General features: G+C 38.0%; 2 protein-coding genes across 4 annotated transcripts; one reads left to right on the forward strand and one right to left on the reverse strand.

The window, feature by feature from the left end:
* Positions 1-33: 33 nt before the first annotated feature.
* Positions 34-19,842, reverse strand: LOC106648347 (aminopeptidase N). Of its 2 annotated transcripts, none has more exons than XM_014365168.1 (12): positions 19,717-19,842; positions 4,557-4,965; positions 4,179-4,480; positions 3,937-4,095; positions 3,532-3,840; positions 3,267-3,450; positions 2,711-2,949; positions 2,437-2,620; positions 1,875-2,351; positions 1,268-1,779; positions 1,105-1,186; positions 34-1,037 (listed from the first exon to the last, which is right to left on the reverse strand). In XM_014365168.1, exons 2-12 carry the CDS (start codon positions 4,920-4,922, stop codon positions 888-890), a joined length of 2,964 nt encoding a protein of 987 aa, XP_014220654.1. In that variant the 5' UTR covers positions 4,923-4,965; positions 19,717-19,842; the 3' UTR covers positions 34-887. The 2 variants fall into 2 exon arrangements, with proteins under 2 accessions (XP_014220654.1, XP_014220655.1); XM_014365169.2 differs by lacking the exon at positions 19,717-19,842 and adding an exon at positions 7,057-7,117.
* On the forward strand, positions 9,472-18,261 carry LOC106648348 (organic cation transporter protein). 2 transcript variants are annotated; one of them, XM_014365170.2, is made up of 3 exons: positions 9,472-9,956; positions 15,440-15,686; positions 15,821-18,261. In XM_014365170.2, exon 3 carries the CDS (start codon positions 15,872-15,874, stop codon positions 17,519-17,521), a length of 1,650 nt encoding a protein of 549 aa, XP_014220656.1. In that variant the 5' UTR covers positions 9,472-9,956; positions 15,440-15,686; positions 15,821-15,871; the 3' UTR covers positions 17,522-18,261. The 2 variants fall into 2 exon arrangements, with proteins under 2 accessions (XP_014220656.1, XP_014220657.1); XM_014365171.2 differs by lacking the exon at positions 9,472-9,956 and adding an exon at positions 12,275-12,520.
* Positions 19,843-20,394: the final 552 nt, after the last annotated feature.

Here is a 20,394-nt window from a genome sequence, read left to right on the forward strand (position 1 = left end):
TATCTTACGAATAAAATGATTGCATATGCAGTATAAGCTTCAAATGTATTGATCACATTTTTATTGGCGTTAAATCACGAAAACAATTATTATTTTACTCTCCATAAAGTTTTTTAATTATTTTTTTATGATCAGCTAACATCAGCGAATACGGAAAATTTTGTATTACTGCCTAAGTACGAAGACTCATATTTAGGGCATATTATAAATCCATTATATAATACTTCTTATCATTTGTAAATATAATACATATAAAGCACCAAAACAATCATACGGATTATTAGCACGTTTAATATTGGTAAAAATACGAAATCGAATAGTATGGACGAACAATAATGTTTCCACCAATGACACTTTAATAATTTATAAAATAATACTCGTTTGATTTCGACTTCAGTTTACAGTACGCAATTTTTGTTTTTAGAAAAAGGCACTTATAATATTACAAATGAATTAAAAAATGTAGGAAGTAAGTAAAAAAAACCAATGTCAACAATAATAGTTGATTGTTGGAAATTGTAGATGCAGTTTTCAAATATTTATAATATTTCATGTACAACAAGTTAAAATAATAATAACATTTATCCTTCTATAAAAATCACATCAAAAGTTTCATTCGACGTTTGTTTTATGCAAAATATTCAAACATTGAATTTTCAATTTTTTTTATTCTCCAAAAAACATTCTCACTCACGCCGTAAAGGACAACATTTAAAACAATGTTCTCATCACAAATCCTCGATTAGATCTAAAAACTTACGATTACGTTAGTACTCGAATGTAGTTGATATCGTGAATTTCTGCTGTTACCAATCGAAGATTCAATGACAAATTTTTTAGCAGTGATGAAGTTTTAATTTGGCAACATTACATTGAACTTATTTCATTTAGTGCGCGTTATTTTTCAACCACTCTTGAATATTTGCATGATTTCTCTCGAGCCAACGAATATTAACTTCACCGTTTTCGATGGCCTGTTCGACAGCTCGTGTGGCGCTTCTTAAATCTTCTTTGTGCTCATTGGCAAAGTCAAGCAACTGAATATAATGAATAATGGTTAAAATTTGGCAGTAAATAAAGCAATGAAAATTCGAAGTTACTTACATCTTTCAATTCATATTTTGTACTGATGCGCTTAGTTGAAGATTTGACAATGTTATTGAGCGTCAGTAAAGAATTTCCGAAGCTTTAAAAGAAAATTATTTTTAATAAGTACAATAGATGATATTTCATGCAAGAAATAGTATAAGATTGAATAAATACTCACTAATACTTGAGTTGATCCCACTTATTCCTAAAATAGTTAAAAGCTAGCGGCTGACCGATGATATTATTAGAAACTGAGGTGAAAACTCTGGTGACGTCTTGCTTCCTGATGCCCGTACTGTTGGACATTGCCCAGTCGAGGTATCTGCTGAGCAGCCAAGTCTCTCTCGTGCAGCCGAGCGCGTTGAGCAGTATGTCCTTCTCGGTGCCAACGTTGCTCTCCTTGAATCGCTTCCAGATGAAGTTCCACTCGGACTCTCCTCCCATGCGCACCGCCGTGCAGTAGACGACGCTCTTCAGGTTCGGCGAGATGGGATTCTCTCGATTGGGATCGCTCGTCTCGCGCCAGGCGGCGAACTGCGACACGGCGTTGCGTATGCAGTCCTCGTGGCCGAGATAGCACGCCCAGTTGAGCACGTCGATGCGAGTGAAGACCGTCAGCTGTGGATCGTCGGCGTTGTCCTTGAAGCCGACTTTATTGTACACGTTGTCGAGGAGTTTCAGAGCAAATAGCTGTCGAATGAAAGTTACATTTTTTTATAGCGTTTGATAAGGCATTCGCGCAGAATTGAACGATTAACTTCGATCTTGCAATAAAACGTCCTTACTCTAAACATGTCGTAGCCTTGATACTTGATGAGCATCGAGTCGAGGAAGTTGAGAGCCACGAGGGCCGACTTCCAAGGCAGATACTCGGTCTCCTTCGATAAGTAAGACGTGATGTCGAGAGCTGTGGCGTAGTCGAGTCGTCCGGCTCTGGCTAAATTCAGTGCGTCATCAATGAGTTGTGCACGATTCGTCGTTGAAATAGCCTCGTAATCTGGACCTTTGAGTTGCTTGATCAGCATCTGCCAATTGTTATGATCGTAATTCACCCGGTAGTAGCCGGTTTCGAGAATATTAAAGAGGATCCAGTCGTTGGCCGCGGCCCCGATTTTCTTCAAGCTGATGGCCTTTTCGGCCTTCATCCAAGTAGCGGGCTTGGTGTCGTTGAAATTCATCTTTTTAGCCGTTGTATAAGTCAGCGGAATCCACCAGACAGGCTCTGATTCTCCTCTCGTGAAATTACGAAGCATAAAACGTTCCTGTGGAAAATAAAGGCTCGTCGTAAACAATGCCGATAGTAAAGCGCAGTTGGCATTGCTCGAGCTCGAACTCTCGCAAACATACCTGAGTAATGGCCGCTGCATCGTTGGCATAGTCGCGCGTGACCGTGACGACGGGGAATCCGGTCTGCAAGGTCCAAGTATCCATGATTTGCTTGATAGTCACATCTTGACCTAGCACCTTGTCCTCGTGAGCTTGTTTCGTCAACGCGTTCCACAAGTCGTCCTGCTCGGCGCTTTGGTAAGCTCTGCGCGCATCCGATACAATTTGTGCGTCGGTTAATCGATAGAATAATTCACTATTATAATACAGAGACGATCGATCTTTGCCGACTTACTTTCCGTTGAGGTAGTTGGTCAATCCACGCTTGAACACCTCCGTAGTGAGGAAGTGATCCATCATGCGAATTATCGAGGCACCTTTGGCGTACGAGATCCTGTCGAATATCTCATTGATTTCGTCCGGATGGCCGACCTCGATCGATATTGGATGCGACGACTCGAGGGCGTCGAGACCGAAGACGTTCTGCAGCTCGTGCACTACGAACTGCTCGATGACTTTCCAACTTGGCTCGACCTGCAAGTGCAATGTTTTCGATGATTTATCGATATCCTTAATTTTACTCGCTGATCTATTATAGCTGATCTGATGCAGTATGATACATCGCTCTCGAACGAGCGCTAGAGAGAAAAAATAGCGGAATGATTGATTCCAAGTAAAGTAAAACATGTACGCATCTGCACGATTTTACCGTGAAATGTGAAATATTTCATGTAAACGTGCATAATGCGCAAGTTTTCACGCCATGCTACGCTGTATGATGGATTACTCGAAGAAAAGGGGAATATCACATAAAATGAATGAAAATTTCGGGTAATATTTGTAATACGTACCGCGTTGACGCCGATGTTCTCGGCGTAGCTAGCGAAGCCTTCGTTGAGCCATAAATCAGTCCACCAGGTGGGCGTGACTAAATTGCCAAACCACTGGTGCGCAAGCTCATGCGAAACGACGTTCGCCAGGCGCTGACGATTGGCTCTGGTTGACACGCCGTTCTGATAAAGCATCGCAGTTTCTCTGCCATATTTAAAAATCCATCCGTTTAAATTTCGTATCAATTATTTCAATAATCCTCGAACGGGCGTCAATGTGCATTACCTGTAAGTGATCAATCCCCAATTTTCCATAGCACCTGCAGCAAAGTCCGGCAACGCAACCATGTCGATTTTCGGCAGCGGGAATTTAATTTTGAAGTAGTCTTCGAAGTAGTTGAGGATCTGCGGTCCGATTTTCAGGCTGTAATCCGCCTGTTGAATGGCTTCTTTGCGCGCCCAGACGCTGACATTTGTGCCACCAGGGGACTGCGACTTCGATACTTGGAAATCCGAAACTATGAAAGCCACGAGGTACGTTGACATTGGTACCGATCGCTCGAAGTGATCCCACACGTACTCTGGCAGACCATCCCTACATTTTCAAACACGTTTTACATTTTTTCAGCCAAGAATTTTTTCCAAGAGCTGTCTATTATTTCTGAACAAAAGAAATCTCGATAATACTAACACTTGATCAGTCTGTTTTTCTTTTGGCATATTCGAAATGGCAGTCATATTTTTAGGTCGGGCGATACTGATTTGGAAGGTAGCCTTGAGGGCCGGTTCGTCGAAGCAGGGAAAAGCTCGACGTGCATCGGTCGGCTGGAATTGCGTCGTCGCGATCCATCTGAAAGTTACGCGGATGCGCGTATCATACATTTTATTGGGCTGTAAACTCGAGGACGAGCTGTCGAGCTCGCAGTTATGTACCTTGTCTGATTATTCTCGACGTAGGAGCTCCTGTAGAAGCCCTGCAGATAGTCGTTGAGATTGCCGACGTACTTGAGATGCAGCAAGTATTGCTTTCCAGCTTTGAGCTGCTGTCGAGCTTCGATCACGTGAAATTGCCTCGCGGAATCGTTGAGCTGTCGGCTGACTTTGATTTGTTTGTTGGTGTCACCTTCGACGAGCGGATACTCTTTGATGCTCGTGAAAGACTCGTCGATTCTCATGTCGACCGCGTGCAGCGTCACCTTGTACGTGTCCTCGGTCACGTTTACCACGATTTTCACCTGCGTTCGGCGTTCGTTATTCTACCTTCGTTACAGGCGGCGTGCAAAGAATAAAGTAATCAAGTCGTAAACTCACCTCTCCGTCGAAAGTGAAATTTCCCGGCCAGATGTAGGGAATGAGTTTCAATTCGTAGCTCTGCGGCAGGATCGATCTCGGCAACCTGACGTCGAGCTTTTTCTTGCTCGACGAGGAACCGCCGAAACTGCGACCGCTTCGACCCCCGTCGTCTCCGTCATCGCCGATGGGGCGGCCCGAGGAGGCGGCGAATCCTCGTCCGCACGGCGAAAAGTGATAGACCAGCAGTCCCGTGGCCAGTACCGCGGCCAGAAAGGACACGGCCAGCGCCAGGCCACCGCATCGCGTTACGGCGCAAGTGCGCTTACGACCGAACGTGGTCGCGTGCTCGTCCTGCATGCCCATCGTGCCCAGAGATTTCGTCATGCCGACCAAGTCGAGCCGTTATCGGAGATGCTCCTTGCCGATTCTGCGTGACATACAAGGCGCGAAAATGTGGGTCAGAGAGGAAAGTTTGCCTTATCGGGAAACAACGGCTGGGGTGTACGTTTGTTACAATTCATGTTTCTCCGATACATCCGCTCGGAAGATCGTCGCAAACAAACTTTTCAAAGCATGTGAATAAGAGAGCGCATATCGGTCGGGTCTTTATAAAGTTATTCATCATCGCCGTTAGGCATGGCGTGCGCGCGGCCACGCATAATGCAATAAATGCATCGAATCACACGCTCGCACACACGATGCGCTGCACGTAATATATCTATAGATACGTATATGCAATGCACATGTAGCTCTCGTGTCATCGCGGCGGTACATATGCAGGGCAGCTACTCACGGGCGTAATAAAGTTAACGCGCAACGAGCGTAATATGTAGTAGCGACGATCATAATAATAAGCCTAGCGCGCGGCCAGCTCGACTCCGCGTGCAATGTTAATAAATAGTTCTGGCCTGTTGTGACAGCCAAGCTGTCACAATCGTATAAAAGAAAAAAGCCATCGCCTATACACACGCACACGTACGCTTAATTCGAGTTTGTCTACTTATATTGGCTTTGTATTCCGTATACATACGACTGGTAAACACGTTACGCTTCGCTACTTATTTGTTGTTCATAAATACGTGGCATAAAACTCCACGCTGCGATTTCTTGATTTTTCATTATCCGTCCTATTTTTTCTTTAATGCGCATTCAGACAGCTGTGTCAAGGGAACGGAAAGATTAGAAAATAATTTCAATACCCAATTAAGAGGCTCAACTTTCGAATGGATCGAGCTAGCCGTGTATCGATGAATTTTCAATCAAACGATCTCCGCATGCTAATCTCGTCATTGTTAGGGATCGTTTTGAATTATTATAGACGTCGTTCAACATGGAGATAAAAAAGCATTATAATTTGTATACTTGAAAGAGCCGAGTTCACTGACACGACATATTGATACCTATGGTTCGAATACATATATAAGCTTTCGCATCAATGAGCTATTGAACTCGCGCGCCAACACGTACGGTATACCCATTGAAACTATTTCTCGCGTGCATTGAACTTTGATTTTGCGTGCAGTAACGATTTTTTTTCGATGCACGGTCAACTCTCTATGTAATTTCGCAACGTAACAATCGTCGAAACGGTGGCTCGGCAAAAAAAGACTAATACCTGTACGAAATGCCATTCAGATTCTCGCGGGCACTAGGCGCAAACAGCCTTTTAATAGTTTCCTGATACAGCAGAGCGCCGACGATTCAAAACACGTTACAAGTATGCATGTATTGGACATGAATGTGAAAGCTACCACTCTGCTTTTGATTTGTTTCTGTGTATTTTCCATTAGATGCGGCTGCCAAAGAGATGAAAGCTATCGGGTGTTGCAGTCTACTATGGTGACGTTCATTTTCCTCGAAAATTCAATGATCGGACTCCGAGAGTATTTTTTTAATAATGAACAAAAATTCTGATTCAACCAGTTCTTCTCATGATAAAGAAATATTTACATTTTTGATATATACTCATGTGTATTTATCAAACGCTGCTCACCGAAACGAACAACACAAGTTTTATCCTTCCACATTTTATGATTTTGGCCACTGAATTCATCGATGAAAAACAATTATACAAACAAATTGATGCAATAATAAGTATCTTATACTTTTATGGTATATACTTTGCGCGCAACACAGAGTACCTGTCTGAAATCGTGAACACGTAATTACTGATATAATTTTATTACTTGAAAACGCTGTGCAAATATTCGGTTTTTGTGTTATGCGTTAAAACACTGTATACTGATGCGATTCACGGTTACGTGTATTGCAGATGAATAATAAACTACTAAATGAAATAATTTAAAGATTTAAATAAACGCAAAAACTAAAATAGTAACCACAAAAAAAAAGTAAATAAATGAATAGCAATAATACTCATTCAAGTCGTTATAAAAATAAAATATCAACTAAAAATTGAATTCGTAATTCAAGCACTTATTTATGCCAATTAAATTTGCAATAGTAACATGCAATAATCAATCCTTGAAATAATTACAAAATATTATTAATTATTTACCAAAGTCAGCAAGAAAGGACTGTTTACTAAAAACACATGTGCACACCGAACGACGATCGTGTCTCGACTAAACGCCGTTCTGTACATGGCATCGAGAACGCATGTATAAACACACGTATACACCAACACACACGTAAGCGCTCACACTCGTACATTGGCGCTTTTGATGCTGCGCTTCCCCTCTTGTCGAGGATATACATCATCTGTAACTCATCGGCATTTTTTCACCTGCCTATTGCTTTTGTACGCGCGTGAGCGGGAGTTGTTATGTTGGACATGTCTATGGAATACATGTGACAATAAGAGCTAAACAGTAGAGTAGCGTAGAAAGAAGAAAGAATTTCATAAGAAATTTTTTTAGTTTTGATTAGTTTTCGAGGGAGACATTGGAGAAATTCTTCAACTTTTTTCAACAATGAGGAAGAAACTTTTTTAAACTTTTTTAATTCCATGGATAGGTCGCGTCCTCGATAGTTGCATTGGTTATTTAATTTAATTTGAAAAACAATCACTGTGTCAGAACGAACAAACACGTACTTTATTCAATGCATTTTCTGATAAATGTAATGTAGTGCAACGCAAAATCGGTGATATAATATTAAATCGAGACGTACACAAAACACAATAACGAGAAATATAAAGAGTAATGTTTTTCCTCACGAAGGCTTAATGAATGTCCATATTTTTGCGTTGTTTTGTTGTTACTTATCTCTGTTGAATCAGCTATAATTAGTAGAAAAATTGTGCCATGGAGGCGCTATTATGGTTGTATTGTTGTAAGTTGACTGTAATTAAAATTAAAATTACAATCTGCAAGAAAAATCTTTAAATTGGCATAATTTTAATGGAAAGTCCGCGATGACTGTAAAATTGGGAAAAAAACTCTGAAAAAATGAGACCGTTCGAAAATCTTGATATCTTAAACCGAAAAGGGCAAACAGCAAGTGATTATAAGCTATAATGCGCATTCAAGTGAAACGAAGATCGCAATCGGGGTAAATGCCTAAGCATATCCTGCTCTTGTGCGTGCAAGTTAAACATGGCCATTTGTGAAATTTATTAAATCAAAAGTTCATGGTCCTCCTATAAAGATGCGAATTAACCCAGCTCGTTTCAGGCCAAGGAAGAGAAAAATGCAATTTTATCTATATAGCGAGTGGCTCATGAGCGGCCGTGCATTAAATCGAGATGCTATCGCATTCGGCGGGTAGCTTTATAAATCCGAGCGCGATGGACGTAAAATTGATTTTCGAAATGCCAAGTTACTTTGCGCGCTATATACACACACGTAATGTGAAGTGGGATGTATCGCGCCTGGCGCTTGACAGCCCGATAATCGGATGAGCACTCGTGCGTTATATGACATTCCACCCGTACTCTCGCTCATATATATATGTGTGTGTGCGCTCTTATTCGCACACTAGCCATTCGCCACTGGCACACCAGCCCCAATATCTGCGCTGCAAGTAGCTGACAAATCCACCGATTTTCTGCCGACGTGAGCAAATCTTTTCTCATGCAATTGACCTGCAATTGAACCGATGGGCTGAATATTTGTTTACGTGTAAAAAAGTACATTAAAAATAAAAGTAACTAGTATTTTTTTGTAATTTTAATCTAACCTGTACTATCAAATATCAATGCAGATTTAAGTTTGCGCGAATACTTGCGAAACGTATCATACGAGAAATAAATTTTACTTCGCGATAACATCTAAATTACCGTCACTTTGTTGCATAAATTTAGCCACTTTCTGCCCTTGTTCCAGAGACATTGAGGCTTTATATATTTTTATTATACCGATTTTAAAATTCCATCATAAAAATCCACTTCAAGTCGCCTATACCGAGTACAAAAAAGCTCGTTGACATGCTTCAAGCGCTATCTTTCGATCGATAAACGATTTAAAGGACACGATGCAGAAATCAATTTTTTCGTTCATTTTTTATCAATCCAGGTGAAGCTGTATTTTGCGAAACTGAATTAGATCGAAATCCGTATTTGAAAACGCAGTTTCGTGTCATAAATCATTTTAGGTGCAACTCCTAATTTACGTTGAATGCTTGAGAAAAACAATCTTATCGATTACATGTTCGAGGTGACATTTTTTTAATTGAAAAATCAATAATATTCCGATTTCGAAATAATAATTTATTGTAGCTCGGGCAAAACTTGGTAAATGAACATAAATTCTTGAATCGAAATCTCTTCGAACAAATAATTCGAGCGAATTTCTTTTTTACCGACGTCAGCGACGGATTCATTTCTACCTACCCTCATCGAATCGTTACAGTTAAAATCGCGGCTACACAAAACTGTCGAACGGTCCGTCCGATGTCGCGCGCGCAAATACGCATGTGGTCGTTTCACTGACCCTCATGAAGGCCAATCTGATAAAAGTAAACGCGCGCACCTATGTACAGTACCTGCAAAGGCTTATAGCCGCGATACTTATACATATATCTATATCGACAGTGCCTAGCAGCCGCGGGTATACAGTAATCCACTTAAGCATATTGGATCACACTCGTTTGGAATTAAATTTCGAGCAAAGTTTCTTTCTTCTTTTGCTTCTCTTCGTCGGAGATAGAGACCGGATAAAGATCGACATTTACCTCTCTCGCGATAGAGCGGCCTATTTGAGTGTGTGTACTTCAAAAATACCATGAGTCTCGTAACATCAAGCAATTTCGTGTTCTGTTTTTTTGAAATCGATCTGCCAATCGTATCGACCAATTTTTATAAAATGAAGAATTTGACAAGAAATCATGATCTCCTCATTTCGATTGATTCGTAGCACTTGAAAAGTACCTAAACGTATTTAATTTTTGAGAAATTGAATTAATCACTTGCAAGATATTGTGTCTAAGTATATAGTTTCAAAAGTGTCAACATTGAAGGTGAGCATAGTCTTATTTTGAATTATCTAGTGTTTTAGTCAGTGCTTGTATCGTAGATAAAATCAAATACTGTGCAGTAGCATGGGTGACTTTTATTGCACGGGGATTAGTTTGAAGTGTTTTCTGAAAATCTGTGATACTTTAAATAGTGTTCATGATCACAGATAATGCCATGAAAGTTAAACATAATTGTGTATCTCCTGGATTTAGCATCGTATAACTTTTCTAGAATATTTTATTATCTCATAACTTCAAAACTTTGGAGAGTACTAGAATATCTGTAAATAATGACGAACGTGTATTATGTCATTATCATTGATTGTATATTAATCATTCAATTTTTCTGATATAACTTCTTTATCCATCGATCGTCTGAAATAATATTATTTCATTGAAATTATTTTTATCAGAAAAAGTTTATAACTTTCGTTGAATTCTTGTATTGAAAAAATCAAAATGTTTCTATTTTACAATTTTATAAAAAAAGTTCATGCGAATATAAGGATAATGCTTCACGCGGTGTGAACTTGTTTACTCAAGCGACAAGATCTTATAATGAAATCCACCCACAAATTGATAAAAAATAAATTATTGTTTACTTTCAATATTCTCAGACAACAGTATATCTCCAAGTACCTAAGGTCACTCGCGTCAAAAATCGATTCTCAGGTGCGCATGTCTAAGGTCTATTATGCAGATATATATAAGTATACAATGAAAAAAGGCACGTGTCGAGTAATGTGTGATTGAAGACAGCTAAAAAGATATATCGAGATTAGCTCCGATGAGTTTTACGCATGAGGCTTCAATGCTCATTGATTGTTCTGGAAAAAAATTTTGAAGCCTTGTTATTATGAAACTTTTTGTATGTAATTATAAATAATTGTTCAAATTTACAGTCATGAAAAAATATAGTCAGGATAAGTTTAAAGGTACAGTGTAAGAGTTGACCAGCGTAAAACGTATGCAGTAATAAGATCGATTACACAATGTAACATTTTCATCACAAATGCCATGTGTTAACGATAAACGAGAAAACATGCGTGGGCGTTAAAATAATGAGCTTTCGAGAGCATTTTTTTACTTGAACCTTGCGATCTTTCTACGTGATAATAATTCAACATGTTAAAATAATTGCTTCAGCATTTTCTATTTAATATAAATCAAATAGCACGTCAAAAAAAAGTTTGTATCGAGTTCAAAATAAAATTCATAAAAATTCGTGCTCACGCGAATTGCGACTGATATCATAAGAGGCTTGTTCGACGAATTCTCGTGCACCTCAAACTTTTGAGCTTAAAGTGCAAGCTTTGCACGCGAATTTCAGTTTGCGTCACTTTCCATCACACAAGTAAAGCGTGAAAAAATTCATAATAATCTTGAGAGATTACCTCGATAATAAAGTAATAATTGCAAGATTTGTATATTTGGAACGAGAAACGTTACCGTTTACGAGGTCATTGCCTCCTAGTACAGAAGCTTTTGAAATTTTATTGCTAACACATGCACTCGCTGCACAAGACAAATATAACAATGCTGTTTGATAATTAAATGCGAGGAAAAACTATGCCAGCAGGTTAAATCCTGGGGACTGATAACAGTTTCGATCTGCCATATATGATAGCATTTCGATGCGACATCCTGATAAGCCATATTACAATTTATATTATCGAATCATATTATCAGATGTACTGGTCGGTAGCGAAAAAAATTAGGGGGACACAGACGAAATCTTTCATAATTTCGTTTGAAGTACGCCGATTTTACATTCTTCACTGTTTCGAGTGTTTAACACGTGTTAACGGTTTGATTACAGAAATATTTTAACTCTGATTGATTAAGAAAATTAGGCTTTTTTTACTTGAAATAGAAACTTATACACGTTGTGAACTCGAAACCCCTCGGTCTATTTTACCAATGATATTGTGTAAATTTTTAAAATATTTCAATAAATATCATCAAATAAATTGATACTTCCTTGATTCATCGTACGATTCTCGGAGGAAGTGAGAATTATCAATTTATGAAAATTCGATTGAAATTTATTTAAATTCAATTGAAATCTATTAAAACTAGATTGGAATTGGAAATCCGGTTATCATTAGGATATCGAACTATTTTATATACCGCCTGTATGAGTGTTATGTCGTAATAGCAGCACACACGGATCAACGTGACCAGGAAAAAGGGAAAAACAAACAGCAAGCCTCACCAATTTGGCCGCAGAAGTCTGCTCGGTAAAGACACTGCATTAAATATTGCAGATATATGGCGCGGAGTGGGAGAGTACGATAGTGTCCACATCGCGAGCGAAGACTATAGCAGCAGACTGTCGGTGACTCGCGATTCGTTTGGTAAAGAGCGCGCTTTTATTAGAAACTCGAGAGTCGAACAAAAAGCATGGTATAAACGCTGTATTATGTTTGGATCAACGCAGATGAGATTTTTCGGCATTTTCGACGTGATATCGTGAGCAGGAACGCGACTGCTTTCAGGAATTAGTGTTTATTAGTGGTACAAGAATCAATTTCTTTAAGGTTATTTTCTATTTCGAGATTATTGAGGTAAACTATAAACCATAATCTAAGAGTTTCATTCATTCTTATCATTTTCTTTCAAAGTGTATGGTTTCAATTACATTTTAAAATAAAATCTATTGGTGAAAGTTTTCATTTCATTCATCAATAGCTTTTATCTAGATCTGGTCATTCTTTATCATCTAATCATGAATCACATTGCAATAAATTCAATGAATTTCAACATACTATACCGAATTTCATAACATAAATAATTTAAATAAAAAAATCCCTTGTATTTTATTGAGTCGAAATTCATTATAAATTATTGGTCATTCTGTATTTTAACATTGTACATGTAAGCAGTGCTATAAACGAAACCCACGTAAGAACGAGCTAACTCATTTCCTGACGCACACGCATGAAACGCACGACTCGGCGCGATTTCATTGCATATATTGAGATTACAAAAAAAAAATTATATATATAAATGCATTACTACAATGTTCCTCGTTAGGCACGTGTGTGTGTGTACGCGTGCAACATTTCTAACGAGCGAACTCGCCTCGACTCTCCGCGTTCAAGCCGACGACTTTTTCTAAAAATATACGAACGCACATATTTGCACACAAGTGCAAACTTTTTAACATGCGAAATGTGAACTACATTTTCATTTGAGCATTCAATAATAACGTGGGCAGTTTTATTTGATATTTATAAAAAAATTTGTGTATAAGCGAGCAAGCGAGTATATTATTAAAAGTATTGGGTGTGTAAATACAAATGTGTGTGTGTTAAATTTGTCCAACAGGTGATAACGCACTTAGCGAGAGTCACTTATCGTCCTACTGCCTTTCCAACAAAGTATTTGAAAAAAGTCGACTTTTTAATACACGTCAAAGCATGGTAAAAAAAAACAATGAATTGTAATCAAGCTCAGCTTCTCGTTTGTCATAATTAAGCTACAACGAAGACGACTAATAATGTTGATTGTACCTTTGACAAGTAAACGTACTATTAAATACGTCCGGTAATTTTGGCAATATTGACACTCGAGTTGGACGAGCGCGCGATTAAATGCCAAACGCGTATTCAGCATTTATGCATATTCTAATTACGCGTGTTTAATGAGAAACACGCGCGAAACAAACGAAGCGATCGTACCTGCATGTTTGCGCGTTTAAATTTCACCGCCCAAGAAATCTCCGCAAATACACGCGAAAAGTGCCTACGGCGAATGTTGTGACTCAATCGGAAAGCCATGCATACGTTATTGCGCGAAATTATAGTTGCTAATACGGCGAGTTTGTCACTGCTCTCTAAGCGTACATAAATTCAGAGTCATTACAAAAATAAATACTCACGAATAAGTAATAAGCGTATCGATACGTATGATCGAACTAACGGGTCAAGCTTTCCGAGCTAGTATTTTCTTAGCGGTCGTTAGTAACACTTGGCTCGCGCGTAAGAGTTGGCAAAAAGTGGTGTCGTTGGCGAATTTTCATCCAAACCAGAAATGATCGTTGTTGCGCTGAAGCAGTGCAACAATAACACAATGCTCGCGCTTAATTGTCGTGCTTGTCATCTAGCGCGGCGTAAACAAAATCGGCTCTGCAGTTGCGTTAAACAAAGCGCGATGTTTACAATCGCACTCGATGAGCATAATTGATTATTATATTTCCTCATCCGCTCTCGTCGCGTGAGTTCTGATTTGGCCTGATCTCGATCGAGCCTTACTTAGCCACGGTTCAAGAAAATTAAAAGTGTAGGCATTACTGGCCGCGCGGCTAATCGCCTATCGACGGCCAACATTAAAATGATTGCAAGGCCACAGCAATAACCCATTGAAAAGATAAATACTACAGTAGCTTCGCGAGCGCTGTATATCGACATTTCAATTCGTGGAATCCTAGAGGTCTCGTCAGGGCCGCGCCGGCCGCTCTGCTTAATCCAGATGAGATGCCTGCAAATGCGGCTCGCGCGCGTGCGTTCGATTTATCAGCGGTGCATTAATTGCGCGCGTGCGCCCGAGTACAATTACGGACAGGCCGGACAGCAAACTTCAACTCGCTATTAATGTTCGGCTATAGTTGCAAGTTGAGCTGCGCGCGCGAGAGATCAGAGGTGATATTGCTCGGCTTGCATGCGCGCTTATGCGCGCGTACAAATGCTCGTGGAAATTTTGAGCCGATATTGTTGCACATTGATATATTGTAAGTCAATGACGCAAAAAATGAGGAGGAGAGAAAAAGAGAGAGAGAGAGCTTCGGACTGTAAATCTACGTAATTAGTGATCGCGTGGCTTCTTATCTCGTGATAGGGTAAAAGTTGAATTAAAATGTTGTCGACAAGAGTGATGAATTGTTTTTTTTCTCAAATTTTAATAAAATTGCTGAGATTCGATAACGATTGCAAATGCCGTAGTATTGGATTCCTTTTCATCTCGATTACACAAGTCTTTCTTAACGAATTTTGATTAGTTTGCTATTGTAAAAATACGCCTATCAATCGATTATTTCCATTTGTTTAATGCAAACTATAAATAAACCAACGTCGGAAACTCTGGGTACGTCGGAAAAATTATACAAACGACAAGCTCAGGCAGAGTTGCTTAATCAATTGTATTTTGCATCTCTTTAGTTCATTAGCATTGCATCAGTTTTCTGCAATGAACCGTATACTTAACTGTCTAGTAATTTATACGCATGAAGGCAAATAAGGTTATTTAAATAATTTTTATTAAAATTAAATTATTTTTTCGTTAAAAGAATAACCGCGTTATATCTGAATATAAAAGAACGATCTTTCCAAATTTTTTTAAATGATCAAACTGTACTACTCAACTTGAACTAAAGTTATATTGAAACCCTATTACGAATAATCCTGTTTATTTATCCAAAGATCAAATAAAATTGTAAATTTTTATGGAAAATTGAGAATTAAATATCTTTTTGTTTGGCATTTCAGGGAACTATGTTAAATATCTTCACCCGCCAAAGACAACATTACAACATCAATAAATAAAATCACATCAAGATCTGCTGTCTAAAAGAGAGATTTGATCTGCATACCTATGAAATCTAAATTCGAGTCTCAAATATTTAAGTGAAGAAACTGCTTCTGCAAGAGAGATAGAAAATCGCATTGGAAGCATCAAGAGATAACTTCACTGCTACGAGTTAAGAAGAATAATTTATTTATCTTGCATTGCAAGGTAAGAAAACGATTGATTGTTTTGCTGAAAGACGTAGAAATCGAATGTTTATTAAGAATCATCATCTCGATGTGTAAATTATATTCATTTCTTAGTAAATTTTTACTAAAATGTAACATTTTTTTAATTTTCAGAATTACAAGAAAGAGTTACCAGTATTGAAATAAAAAAAACAAACTTCAAAAATGGCAGGTATCGATAACGACCTAGAAGAAGTTATGGGACACTTGGGGGAGTTCGGAAAATATCAACTATTTCAATTCTTACTGCACATAGTTGGTGCATTGACTGCTGGCCTCCACATGTTAACACTTTTGACAGTAGCAGCTGTGCCAGAAACTTATATATGCGTGCCACCAGGTACAAATCTCAATGAAACTGTCATTACGAACGAAACGTTCCTGTTGACTCCAGAATTAGACAAATGTTCCTACAAGGATTCTTATAATCAGACGATGGAGTGTGATCAGTGGATCTACGACAGGACTTATTACGAATCATCCATAGGAATGGATTGGAATTTCGTTTGTACGCGTAGATGGATGGGTGCGACCGCACAGTCGGCCTACATGTTCGGCGTCTTTCTTGGGGCTGTAACATTGGGAAGTATGGCTGATAATTATGGCCGTAAAATAATATTTTACGTGTCTTCGGTGGCTCAACTTATCCTTGGAGTATCGGTTGCGTTCATACCTGAATATTATTCATTTGTCTTGGTCCGATTTTTGTACGGATATTTCGGATCAGCCGGAGCATATATTACTGGTTTTGTTTTGAGTATGGAACTCGTTGGGGCTTCAAAGAGAACATTTTGCGGATTAATGTTCCAATTAGCATTTGCTGTTGGTTTCATGTTAGTTGCTGGCTGGGGAGCTGTAATTAAAAACGCAACATATCTGCAGGTTGTATACGGCATGCACAGTGCTTTACTATTAGGTCACTGGTGGCTGATGGATGAATCTCCTCGGTGGCTTTGGGCTCAAGGTCGCATTCGCGAGTCCTTAACCATTGTTCAAAAAGCACTAAGAATGAACGGCAGTACAGTTATATTGGACGTTGAAAAATACACTTCTAAGGGCAAAATAAAAGAAATCAATGATGACGAAAAAGCCCATAGTGGATTTGACCTTTTAAGAACACCTAATCTGCGGAATAAAACTTTGAACGTTTGCTTCAACTGGTTCGCTAATTCTATAGTCTACTATGGTCTATCGCTAAATACAAAAAGTCTGCCGGGTAATCCTTATTTAATGATGTTCCTGAGTGGATTAGTCGAGGTCCCAAGTTATATATTCGTTTGCTTGGTCATGGATCGTTGGGGTCGAAGAAGTCTCATAAGTGGATTGATGTTGATCGGAGGAGTGTGTTGCGTGTTCGCGTCAGCTTTCTCCGAAGAAGATAGTTTTATATTGAAAATTACAGTATCTTTGATCGGTAAAGCATGCATCGCTGGATCCTTCGCCATAATTTACAATTACACGGCTGAACTATTCCCCACGGTATTGAGGAACACTGCCTTAGGAGTCGGTTCAATGTGCGCGAGATTGAGCGGCGCCATCACACCTTTATTGATGCTTTTGGACTTTTTGGATCCAAAGGTCCCAGCCACGGTTTTTGGAATTATCGCACTGGGATCAGGATTTACAGCGCTTTGGTTGCCTGAAACCCTCAACAAACCCATGCCTGAAACGCTTGAAGATGGCGAAGAGTTTGGTAAGGGCGACACATGCTTTTCCAGTTGCTGCAATCAACGAGTTGTTGACAAACGAAGTTATCAAGTGGCATTGGAAAAAATGGGTGGAAACGCCTTTGAAAGTGGCGATTCAAAGGCTTGAGTCCAGTTATGTTAGACTATTAGTCTAAGTTATAACTATTGAAAACTTTTAATTCCAATTCGCGATATTCTTTTGTAATTTCAAAAGTATATTTAACGATAAAAATTATGGAAAAATGAGTGGAAATCACGCATAATATGTAAATATATGAAGTTGCCTATTCCATTATAATTACGATAGAAAATAAGTTTTTCTGTAAGATTGATATACCGTATCAAGTACTGCATTCCTGATCGTAGTGGAAAGGCACGTGTTATTTTTTTGTACGTAAAATCCGTATTTTTTATGAGTATGATTTTGACGAGTCTTTAACTTTATAGAACAATTTTTTTATGAAACTCATCCTTTTTCTAATATAAAAAAGTTTACGACTTTTGCATGTTGTAAGAAATCAGACAAATCCTCAAATGTAATAATTATTTTTAACAATCGTTGTTTATATATTCGTTATTATAATTAATAAAAAATCGTTATTATAATTAAAACTAAGTTTGTGTTTACCAACAGTTTATAATTAGTATTAAAAAAGTTGGTTATTGAGGAGCATGTATAATGTGTATAAGTGTGTTTATAAAAGTTAATACTTTTGACCAAAATCTTACAAATTCTCAAATATAAAACGAGTTATTTATTTGTTCTCATTGCAATACTACTTACGTATTGTCATCAATGAAATTAATTTTTGAAGATGAAGAATATAAATTGTTTTATACATCACCAAAAATTGTTAAATATTTACGGATAAAAAATAAATTTACTTTATACAGTGATTCTAATTTTTACTTATTATCTAGTTTGTATAATTTATTTTTGTTTCAATCCAATTTTATATTTACTTTTATTAAAACATTATAGTGAATAGTATTCGTAAATTTCTAATTTATCAACAGCAGGTACATGAAAAGGTTGAATAATAACATTTTTAAATACATTTCTTTTGGAAGAAAAAGCAAAAAATTGTCAAAAAACTCATTGAAATTCATTATTAACTACTACTGGCTCTCCACCCTAAAAAAAAATACAAATTCTTGCAGTATCAGTACAACCCGTTTATAAAGTCAAATTAATTCTTATCAAGTTACTACGCTGAGTAAAAATTGAGATTCCTAAAAGGGTATTAAAGTAGAAGGTGAACATTTTTTTTTAATATGCATGTAGTGATGTGCGTGTTGAAGGATCATCGCTTGGGCGCGAATAAAAGCATACCCATGGAGAATAGTGCCTGCTACGCGCTCGAGCGAGGACGGCGAAGCAGCGTATCATGCACGCGTCGATCCGGTTTTATGTGTATAGATGTATAAAGTACGTGTATATAGAGGTACGCGTGTTTCGCATCTTTTTTGCTCATACCGTCCAGCAGCGGCGCGTATCGATGGGATGCTGGAGCGCGTCGCGCGTGCAGTGAGCTGCATAAACATACGCAGTGGACGAAGCTCGTTGTAAAAGGGAGCGATAAAATTCGAGCGTCGAATTGATCACAAATTAATTTAATTTTACGATTCTTTTTCGATTGCGTACATGATTTTTTTTTAAGATTAAATTTTATGGTCTAATAATAATTGGATTTGGAATTAATTATTTTCTTTGTTATTGTGCGGATGAAACGTGGTCGCGCATGACAGATGTTATTAAATAAAAAATTTTATTATTTTTTTAGCGTTTTGAACGTACGTGGCTTTGACAATTGCACAGCAATATTGAGAAATAAACTATGAAAATATTTTATTTAAAATAATTAAAATCTGAACAATAGAATATTTCAACTGCGAGAACTGTCTATTGTAATTTAAAAAATATTTCTATCGAACATCGAGCGTGCAAAATTAATAGAAAAATAGTTGATTGTCATTTAGTAATATAGTATTTGTATAGTTTTAAAAATATCCAGTAGAACGTTAACTAAGTTTTCAATTAATAACATATGTTTAAAGTTATTGAGAAAAGACTCCTAAAACGAAACGGTACCCCTAAAACACAAACTCTAAAGATTATTGGAGAGATGCAATTTATTTCCCTATTTAATTTAAGCTCGATATTATTCATATATTTTATCGTTGAATTTTCGTACTTTATGCATTGGCAGGCCGTGAAAAATCAATCAACTCATAAATCGATTGCTATAAAAAAGATGATTCGTTTTTGGTTTAAAATAATACAATAATACAATGCCCCTTCAAAAAAAAAGGGTCACTAACCTGCAATTACATGAACCAAGTGACCATCCATGCGGTTCTTCGGAGATTCTGCGAAGATCTTCGTTGTATGCCGTGTTATTTAAATATTTTGGTGTGTCGGATAAGGGAAGCTGCGTTCGATGTTGCTCCTGTGCATGCCACGCTGTGACTGTCGTCGGCGCCAACACCACCACCACTACCACCTGCGTCCACCACCAGCACTGCTGTTCAAGCTCCGACGTACATTTACACTGGATATATACGTCGCGCTCAAGGAGGTGTGTGCTCTCTCACGCCCGCATTTTGCCTATGTGTATATACGTGTGTACATGTGCAGCTTGTAATCGAGAGGCATGCGCTCTTGGATTATGTGCTTTCGTCGTGAATTCGCGTGAACTTTTTCTAAAAGATATTTCATCTTGCGCGCCGAAAAATAGGTTTCCGGTTTTTCTTGTCAAAATTAAACGAAAAATATTTTCATGGAATTTTTTATGAAATTCGAAAATTGTGCAAATGGTAATATATATATATGCATGTGTTCAGTGATGATTATGCAGCCGTGAAATTGACTTCGGATAAGTTTTTGATGGATTAAACTTTTAACTCTGTTTGGATAATTTTAATGCGTTTTTACTTTAGAGTTGAAATTTATGTTTCAAAGAAAGTATAGGAAATTTTTTTGATTAGCCATTCACGGAA

This window comes from Trichogramma pretiosum, unplaced genomic scaffold (assembly GCF_000599845.2).
Source record: "Trichogramma pretiosum strain Unisexual culture from Peru unplaced genomic scaffold, Tpre_2.0 scaffold24, whole genome shotgun sequence".
Classification (NCBI taxonomy): domain Eukaryota; kingdom Metazoa; phylum Arthropoda; class Insecta; order Hymenoptera; family Trichogrammatidae; genus Trichogramma; species Trichogramma pretiosum.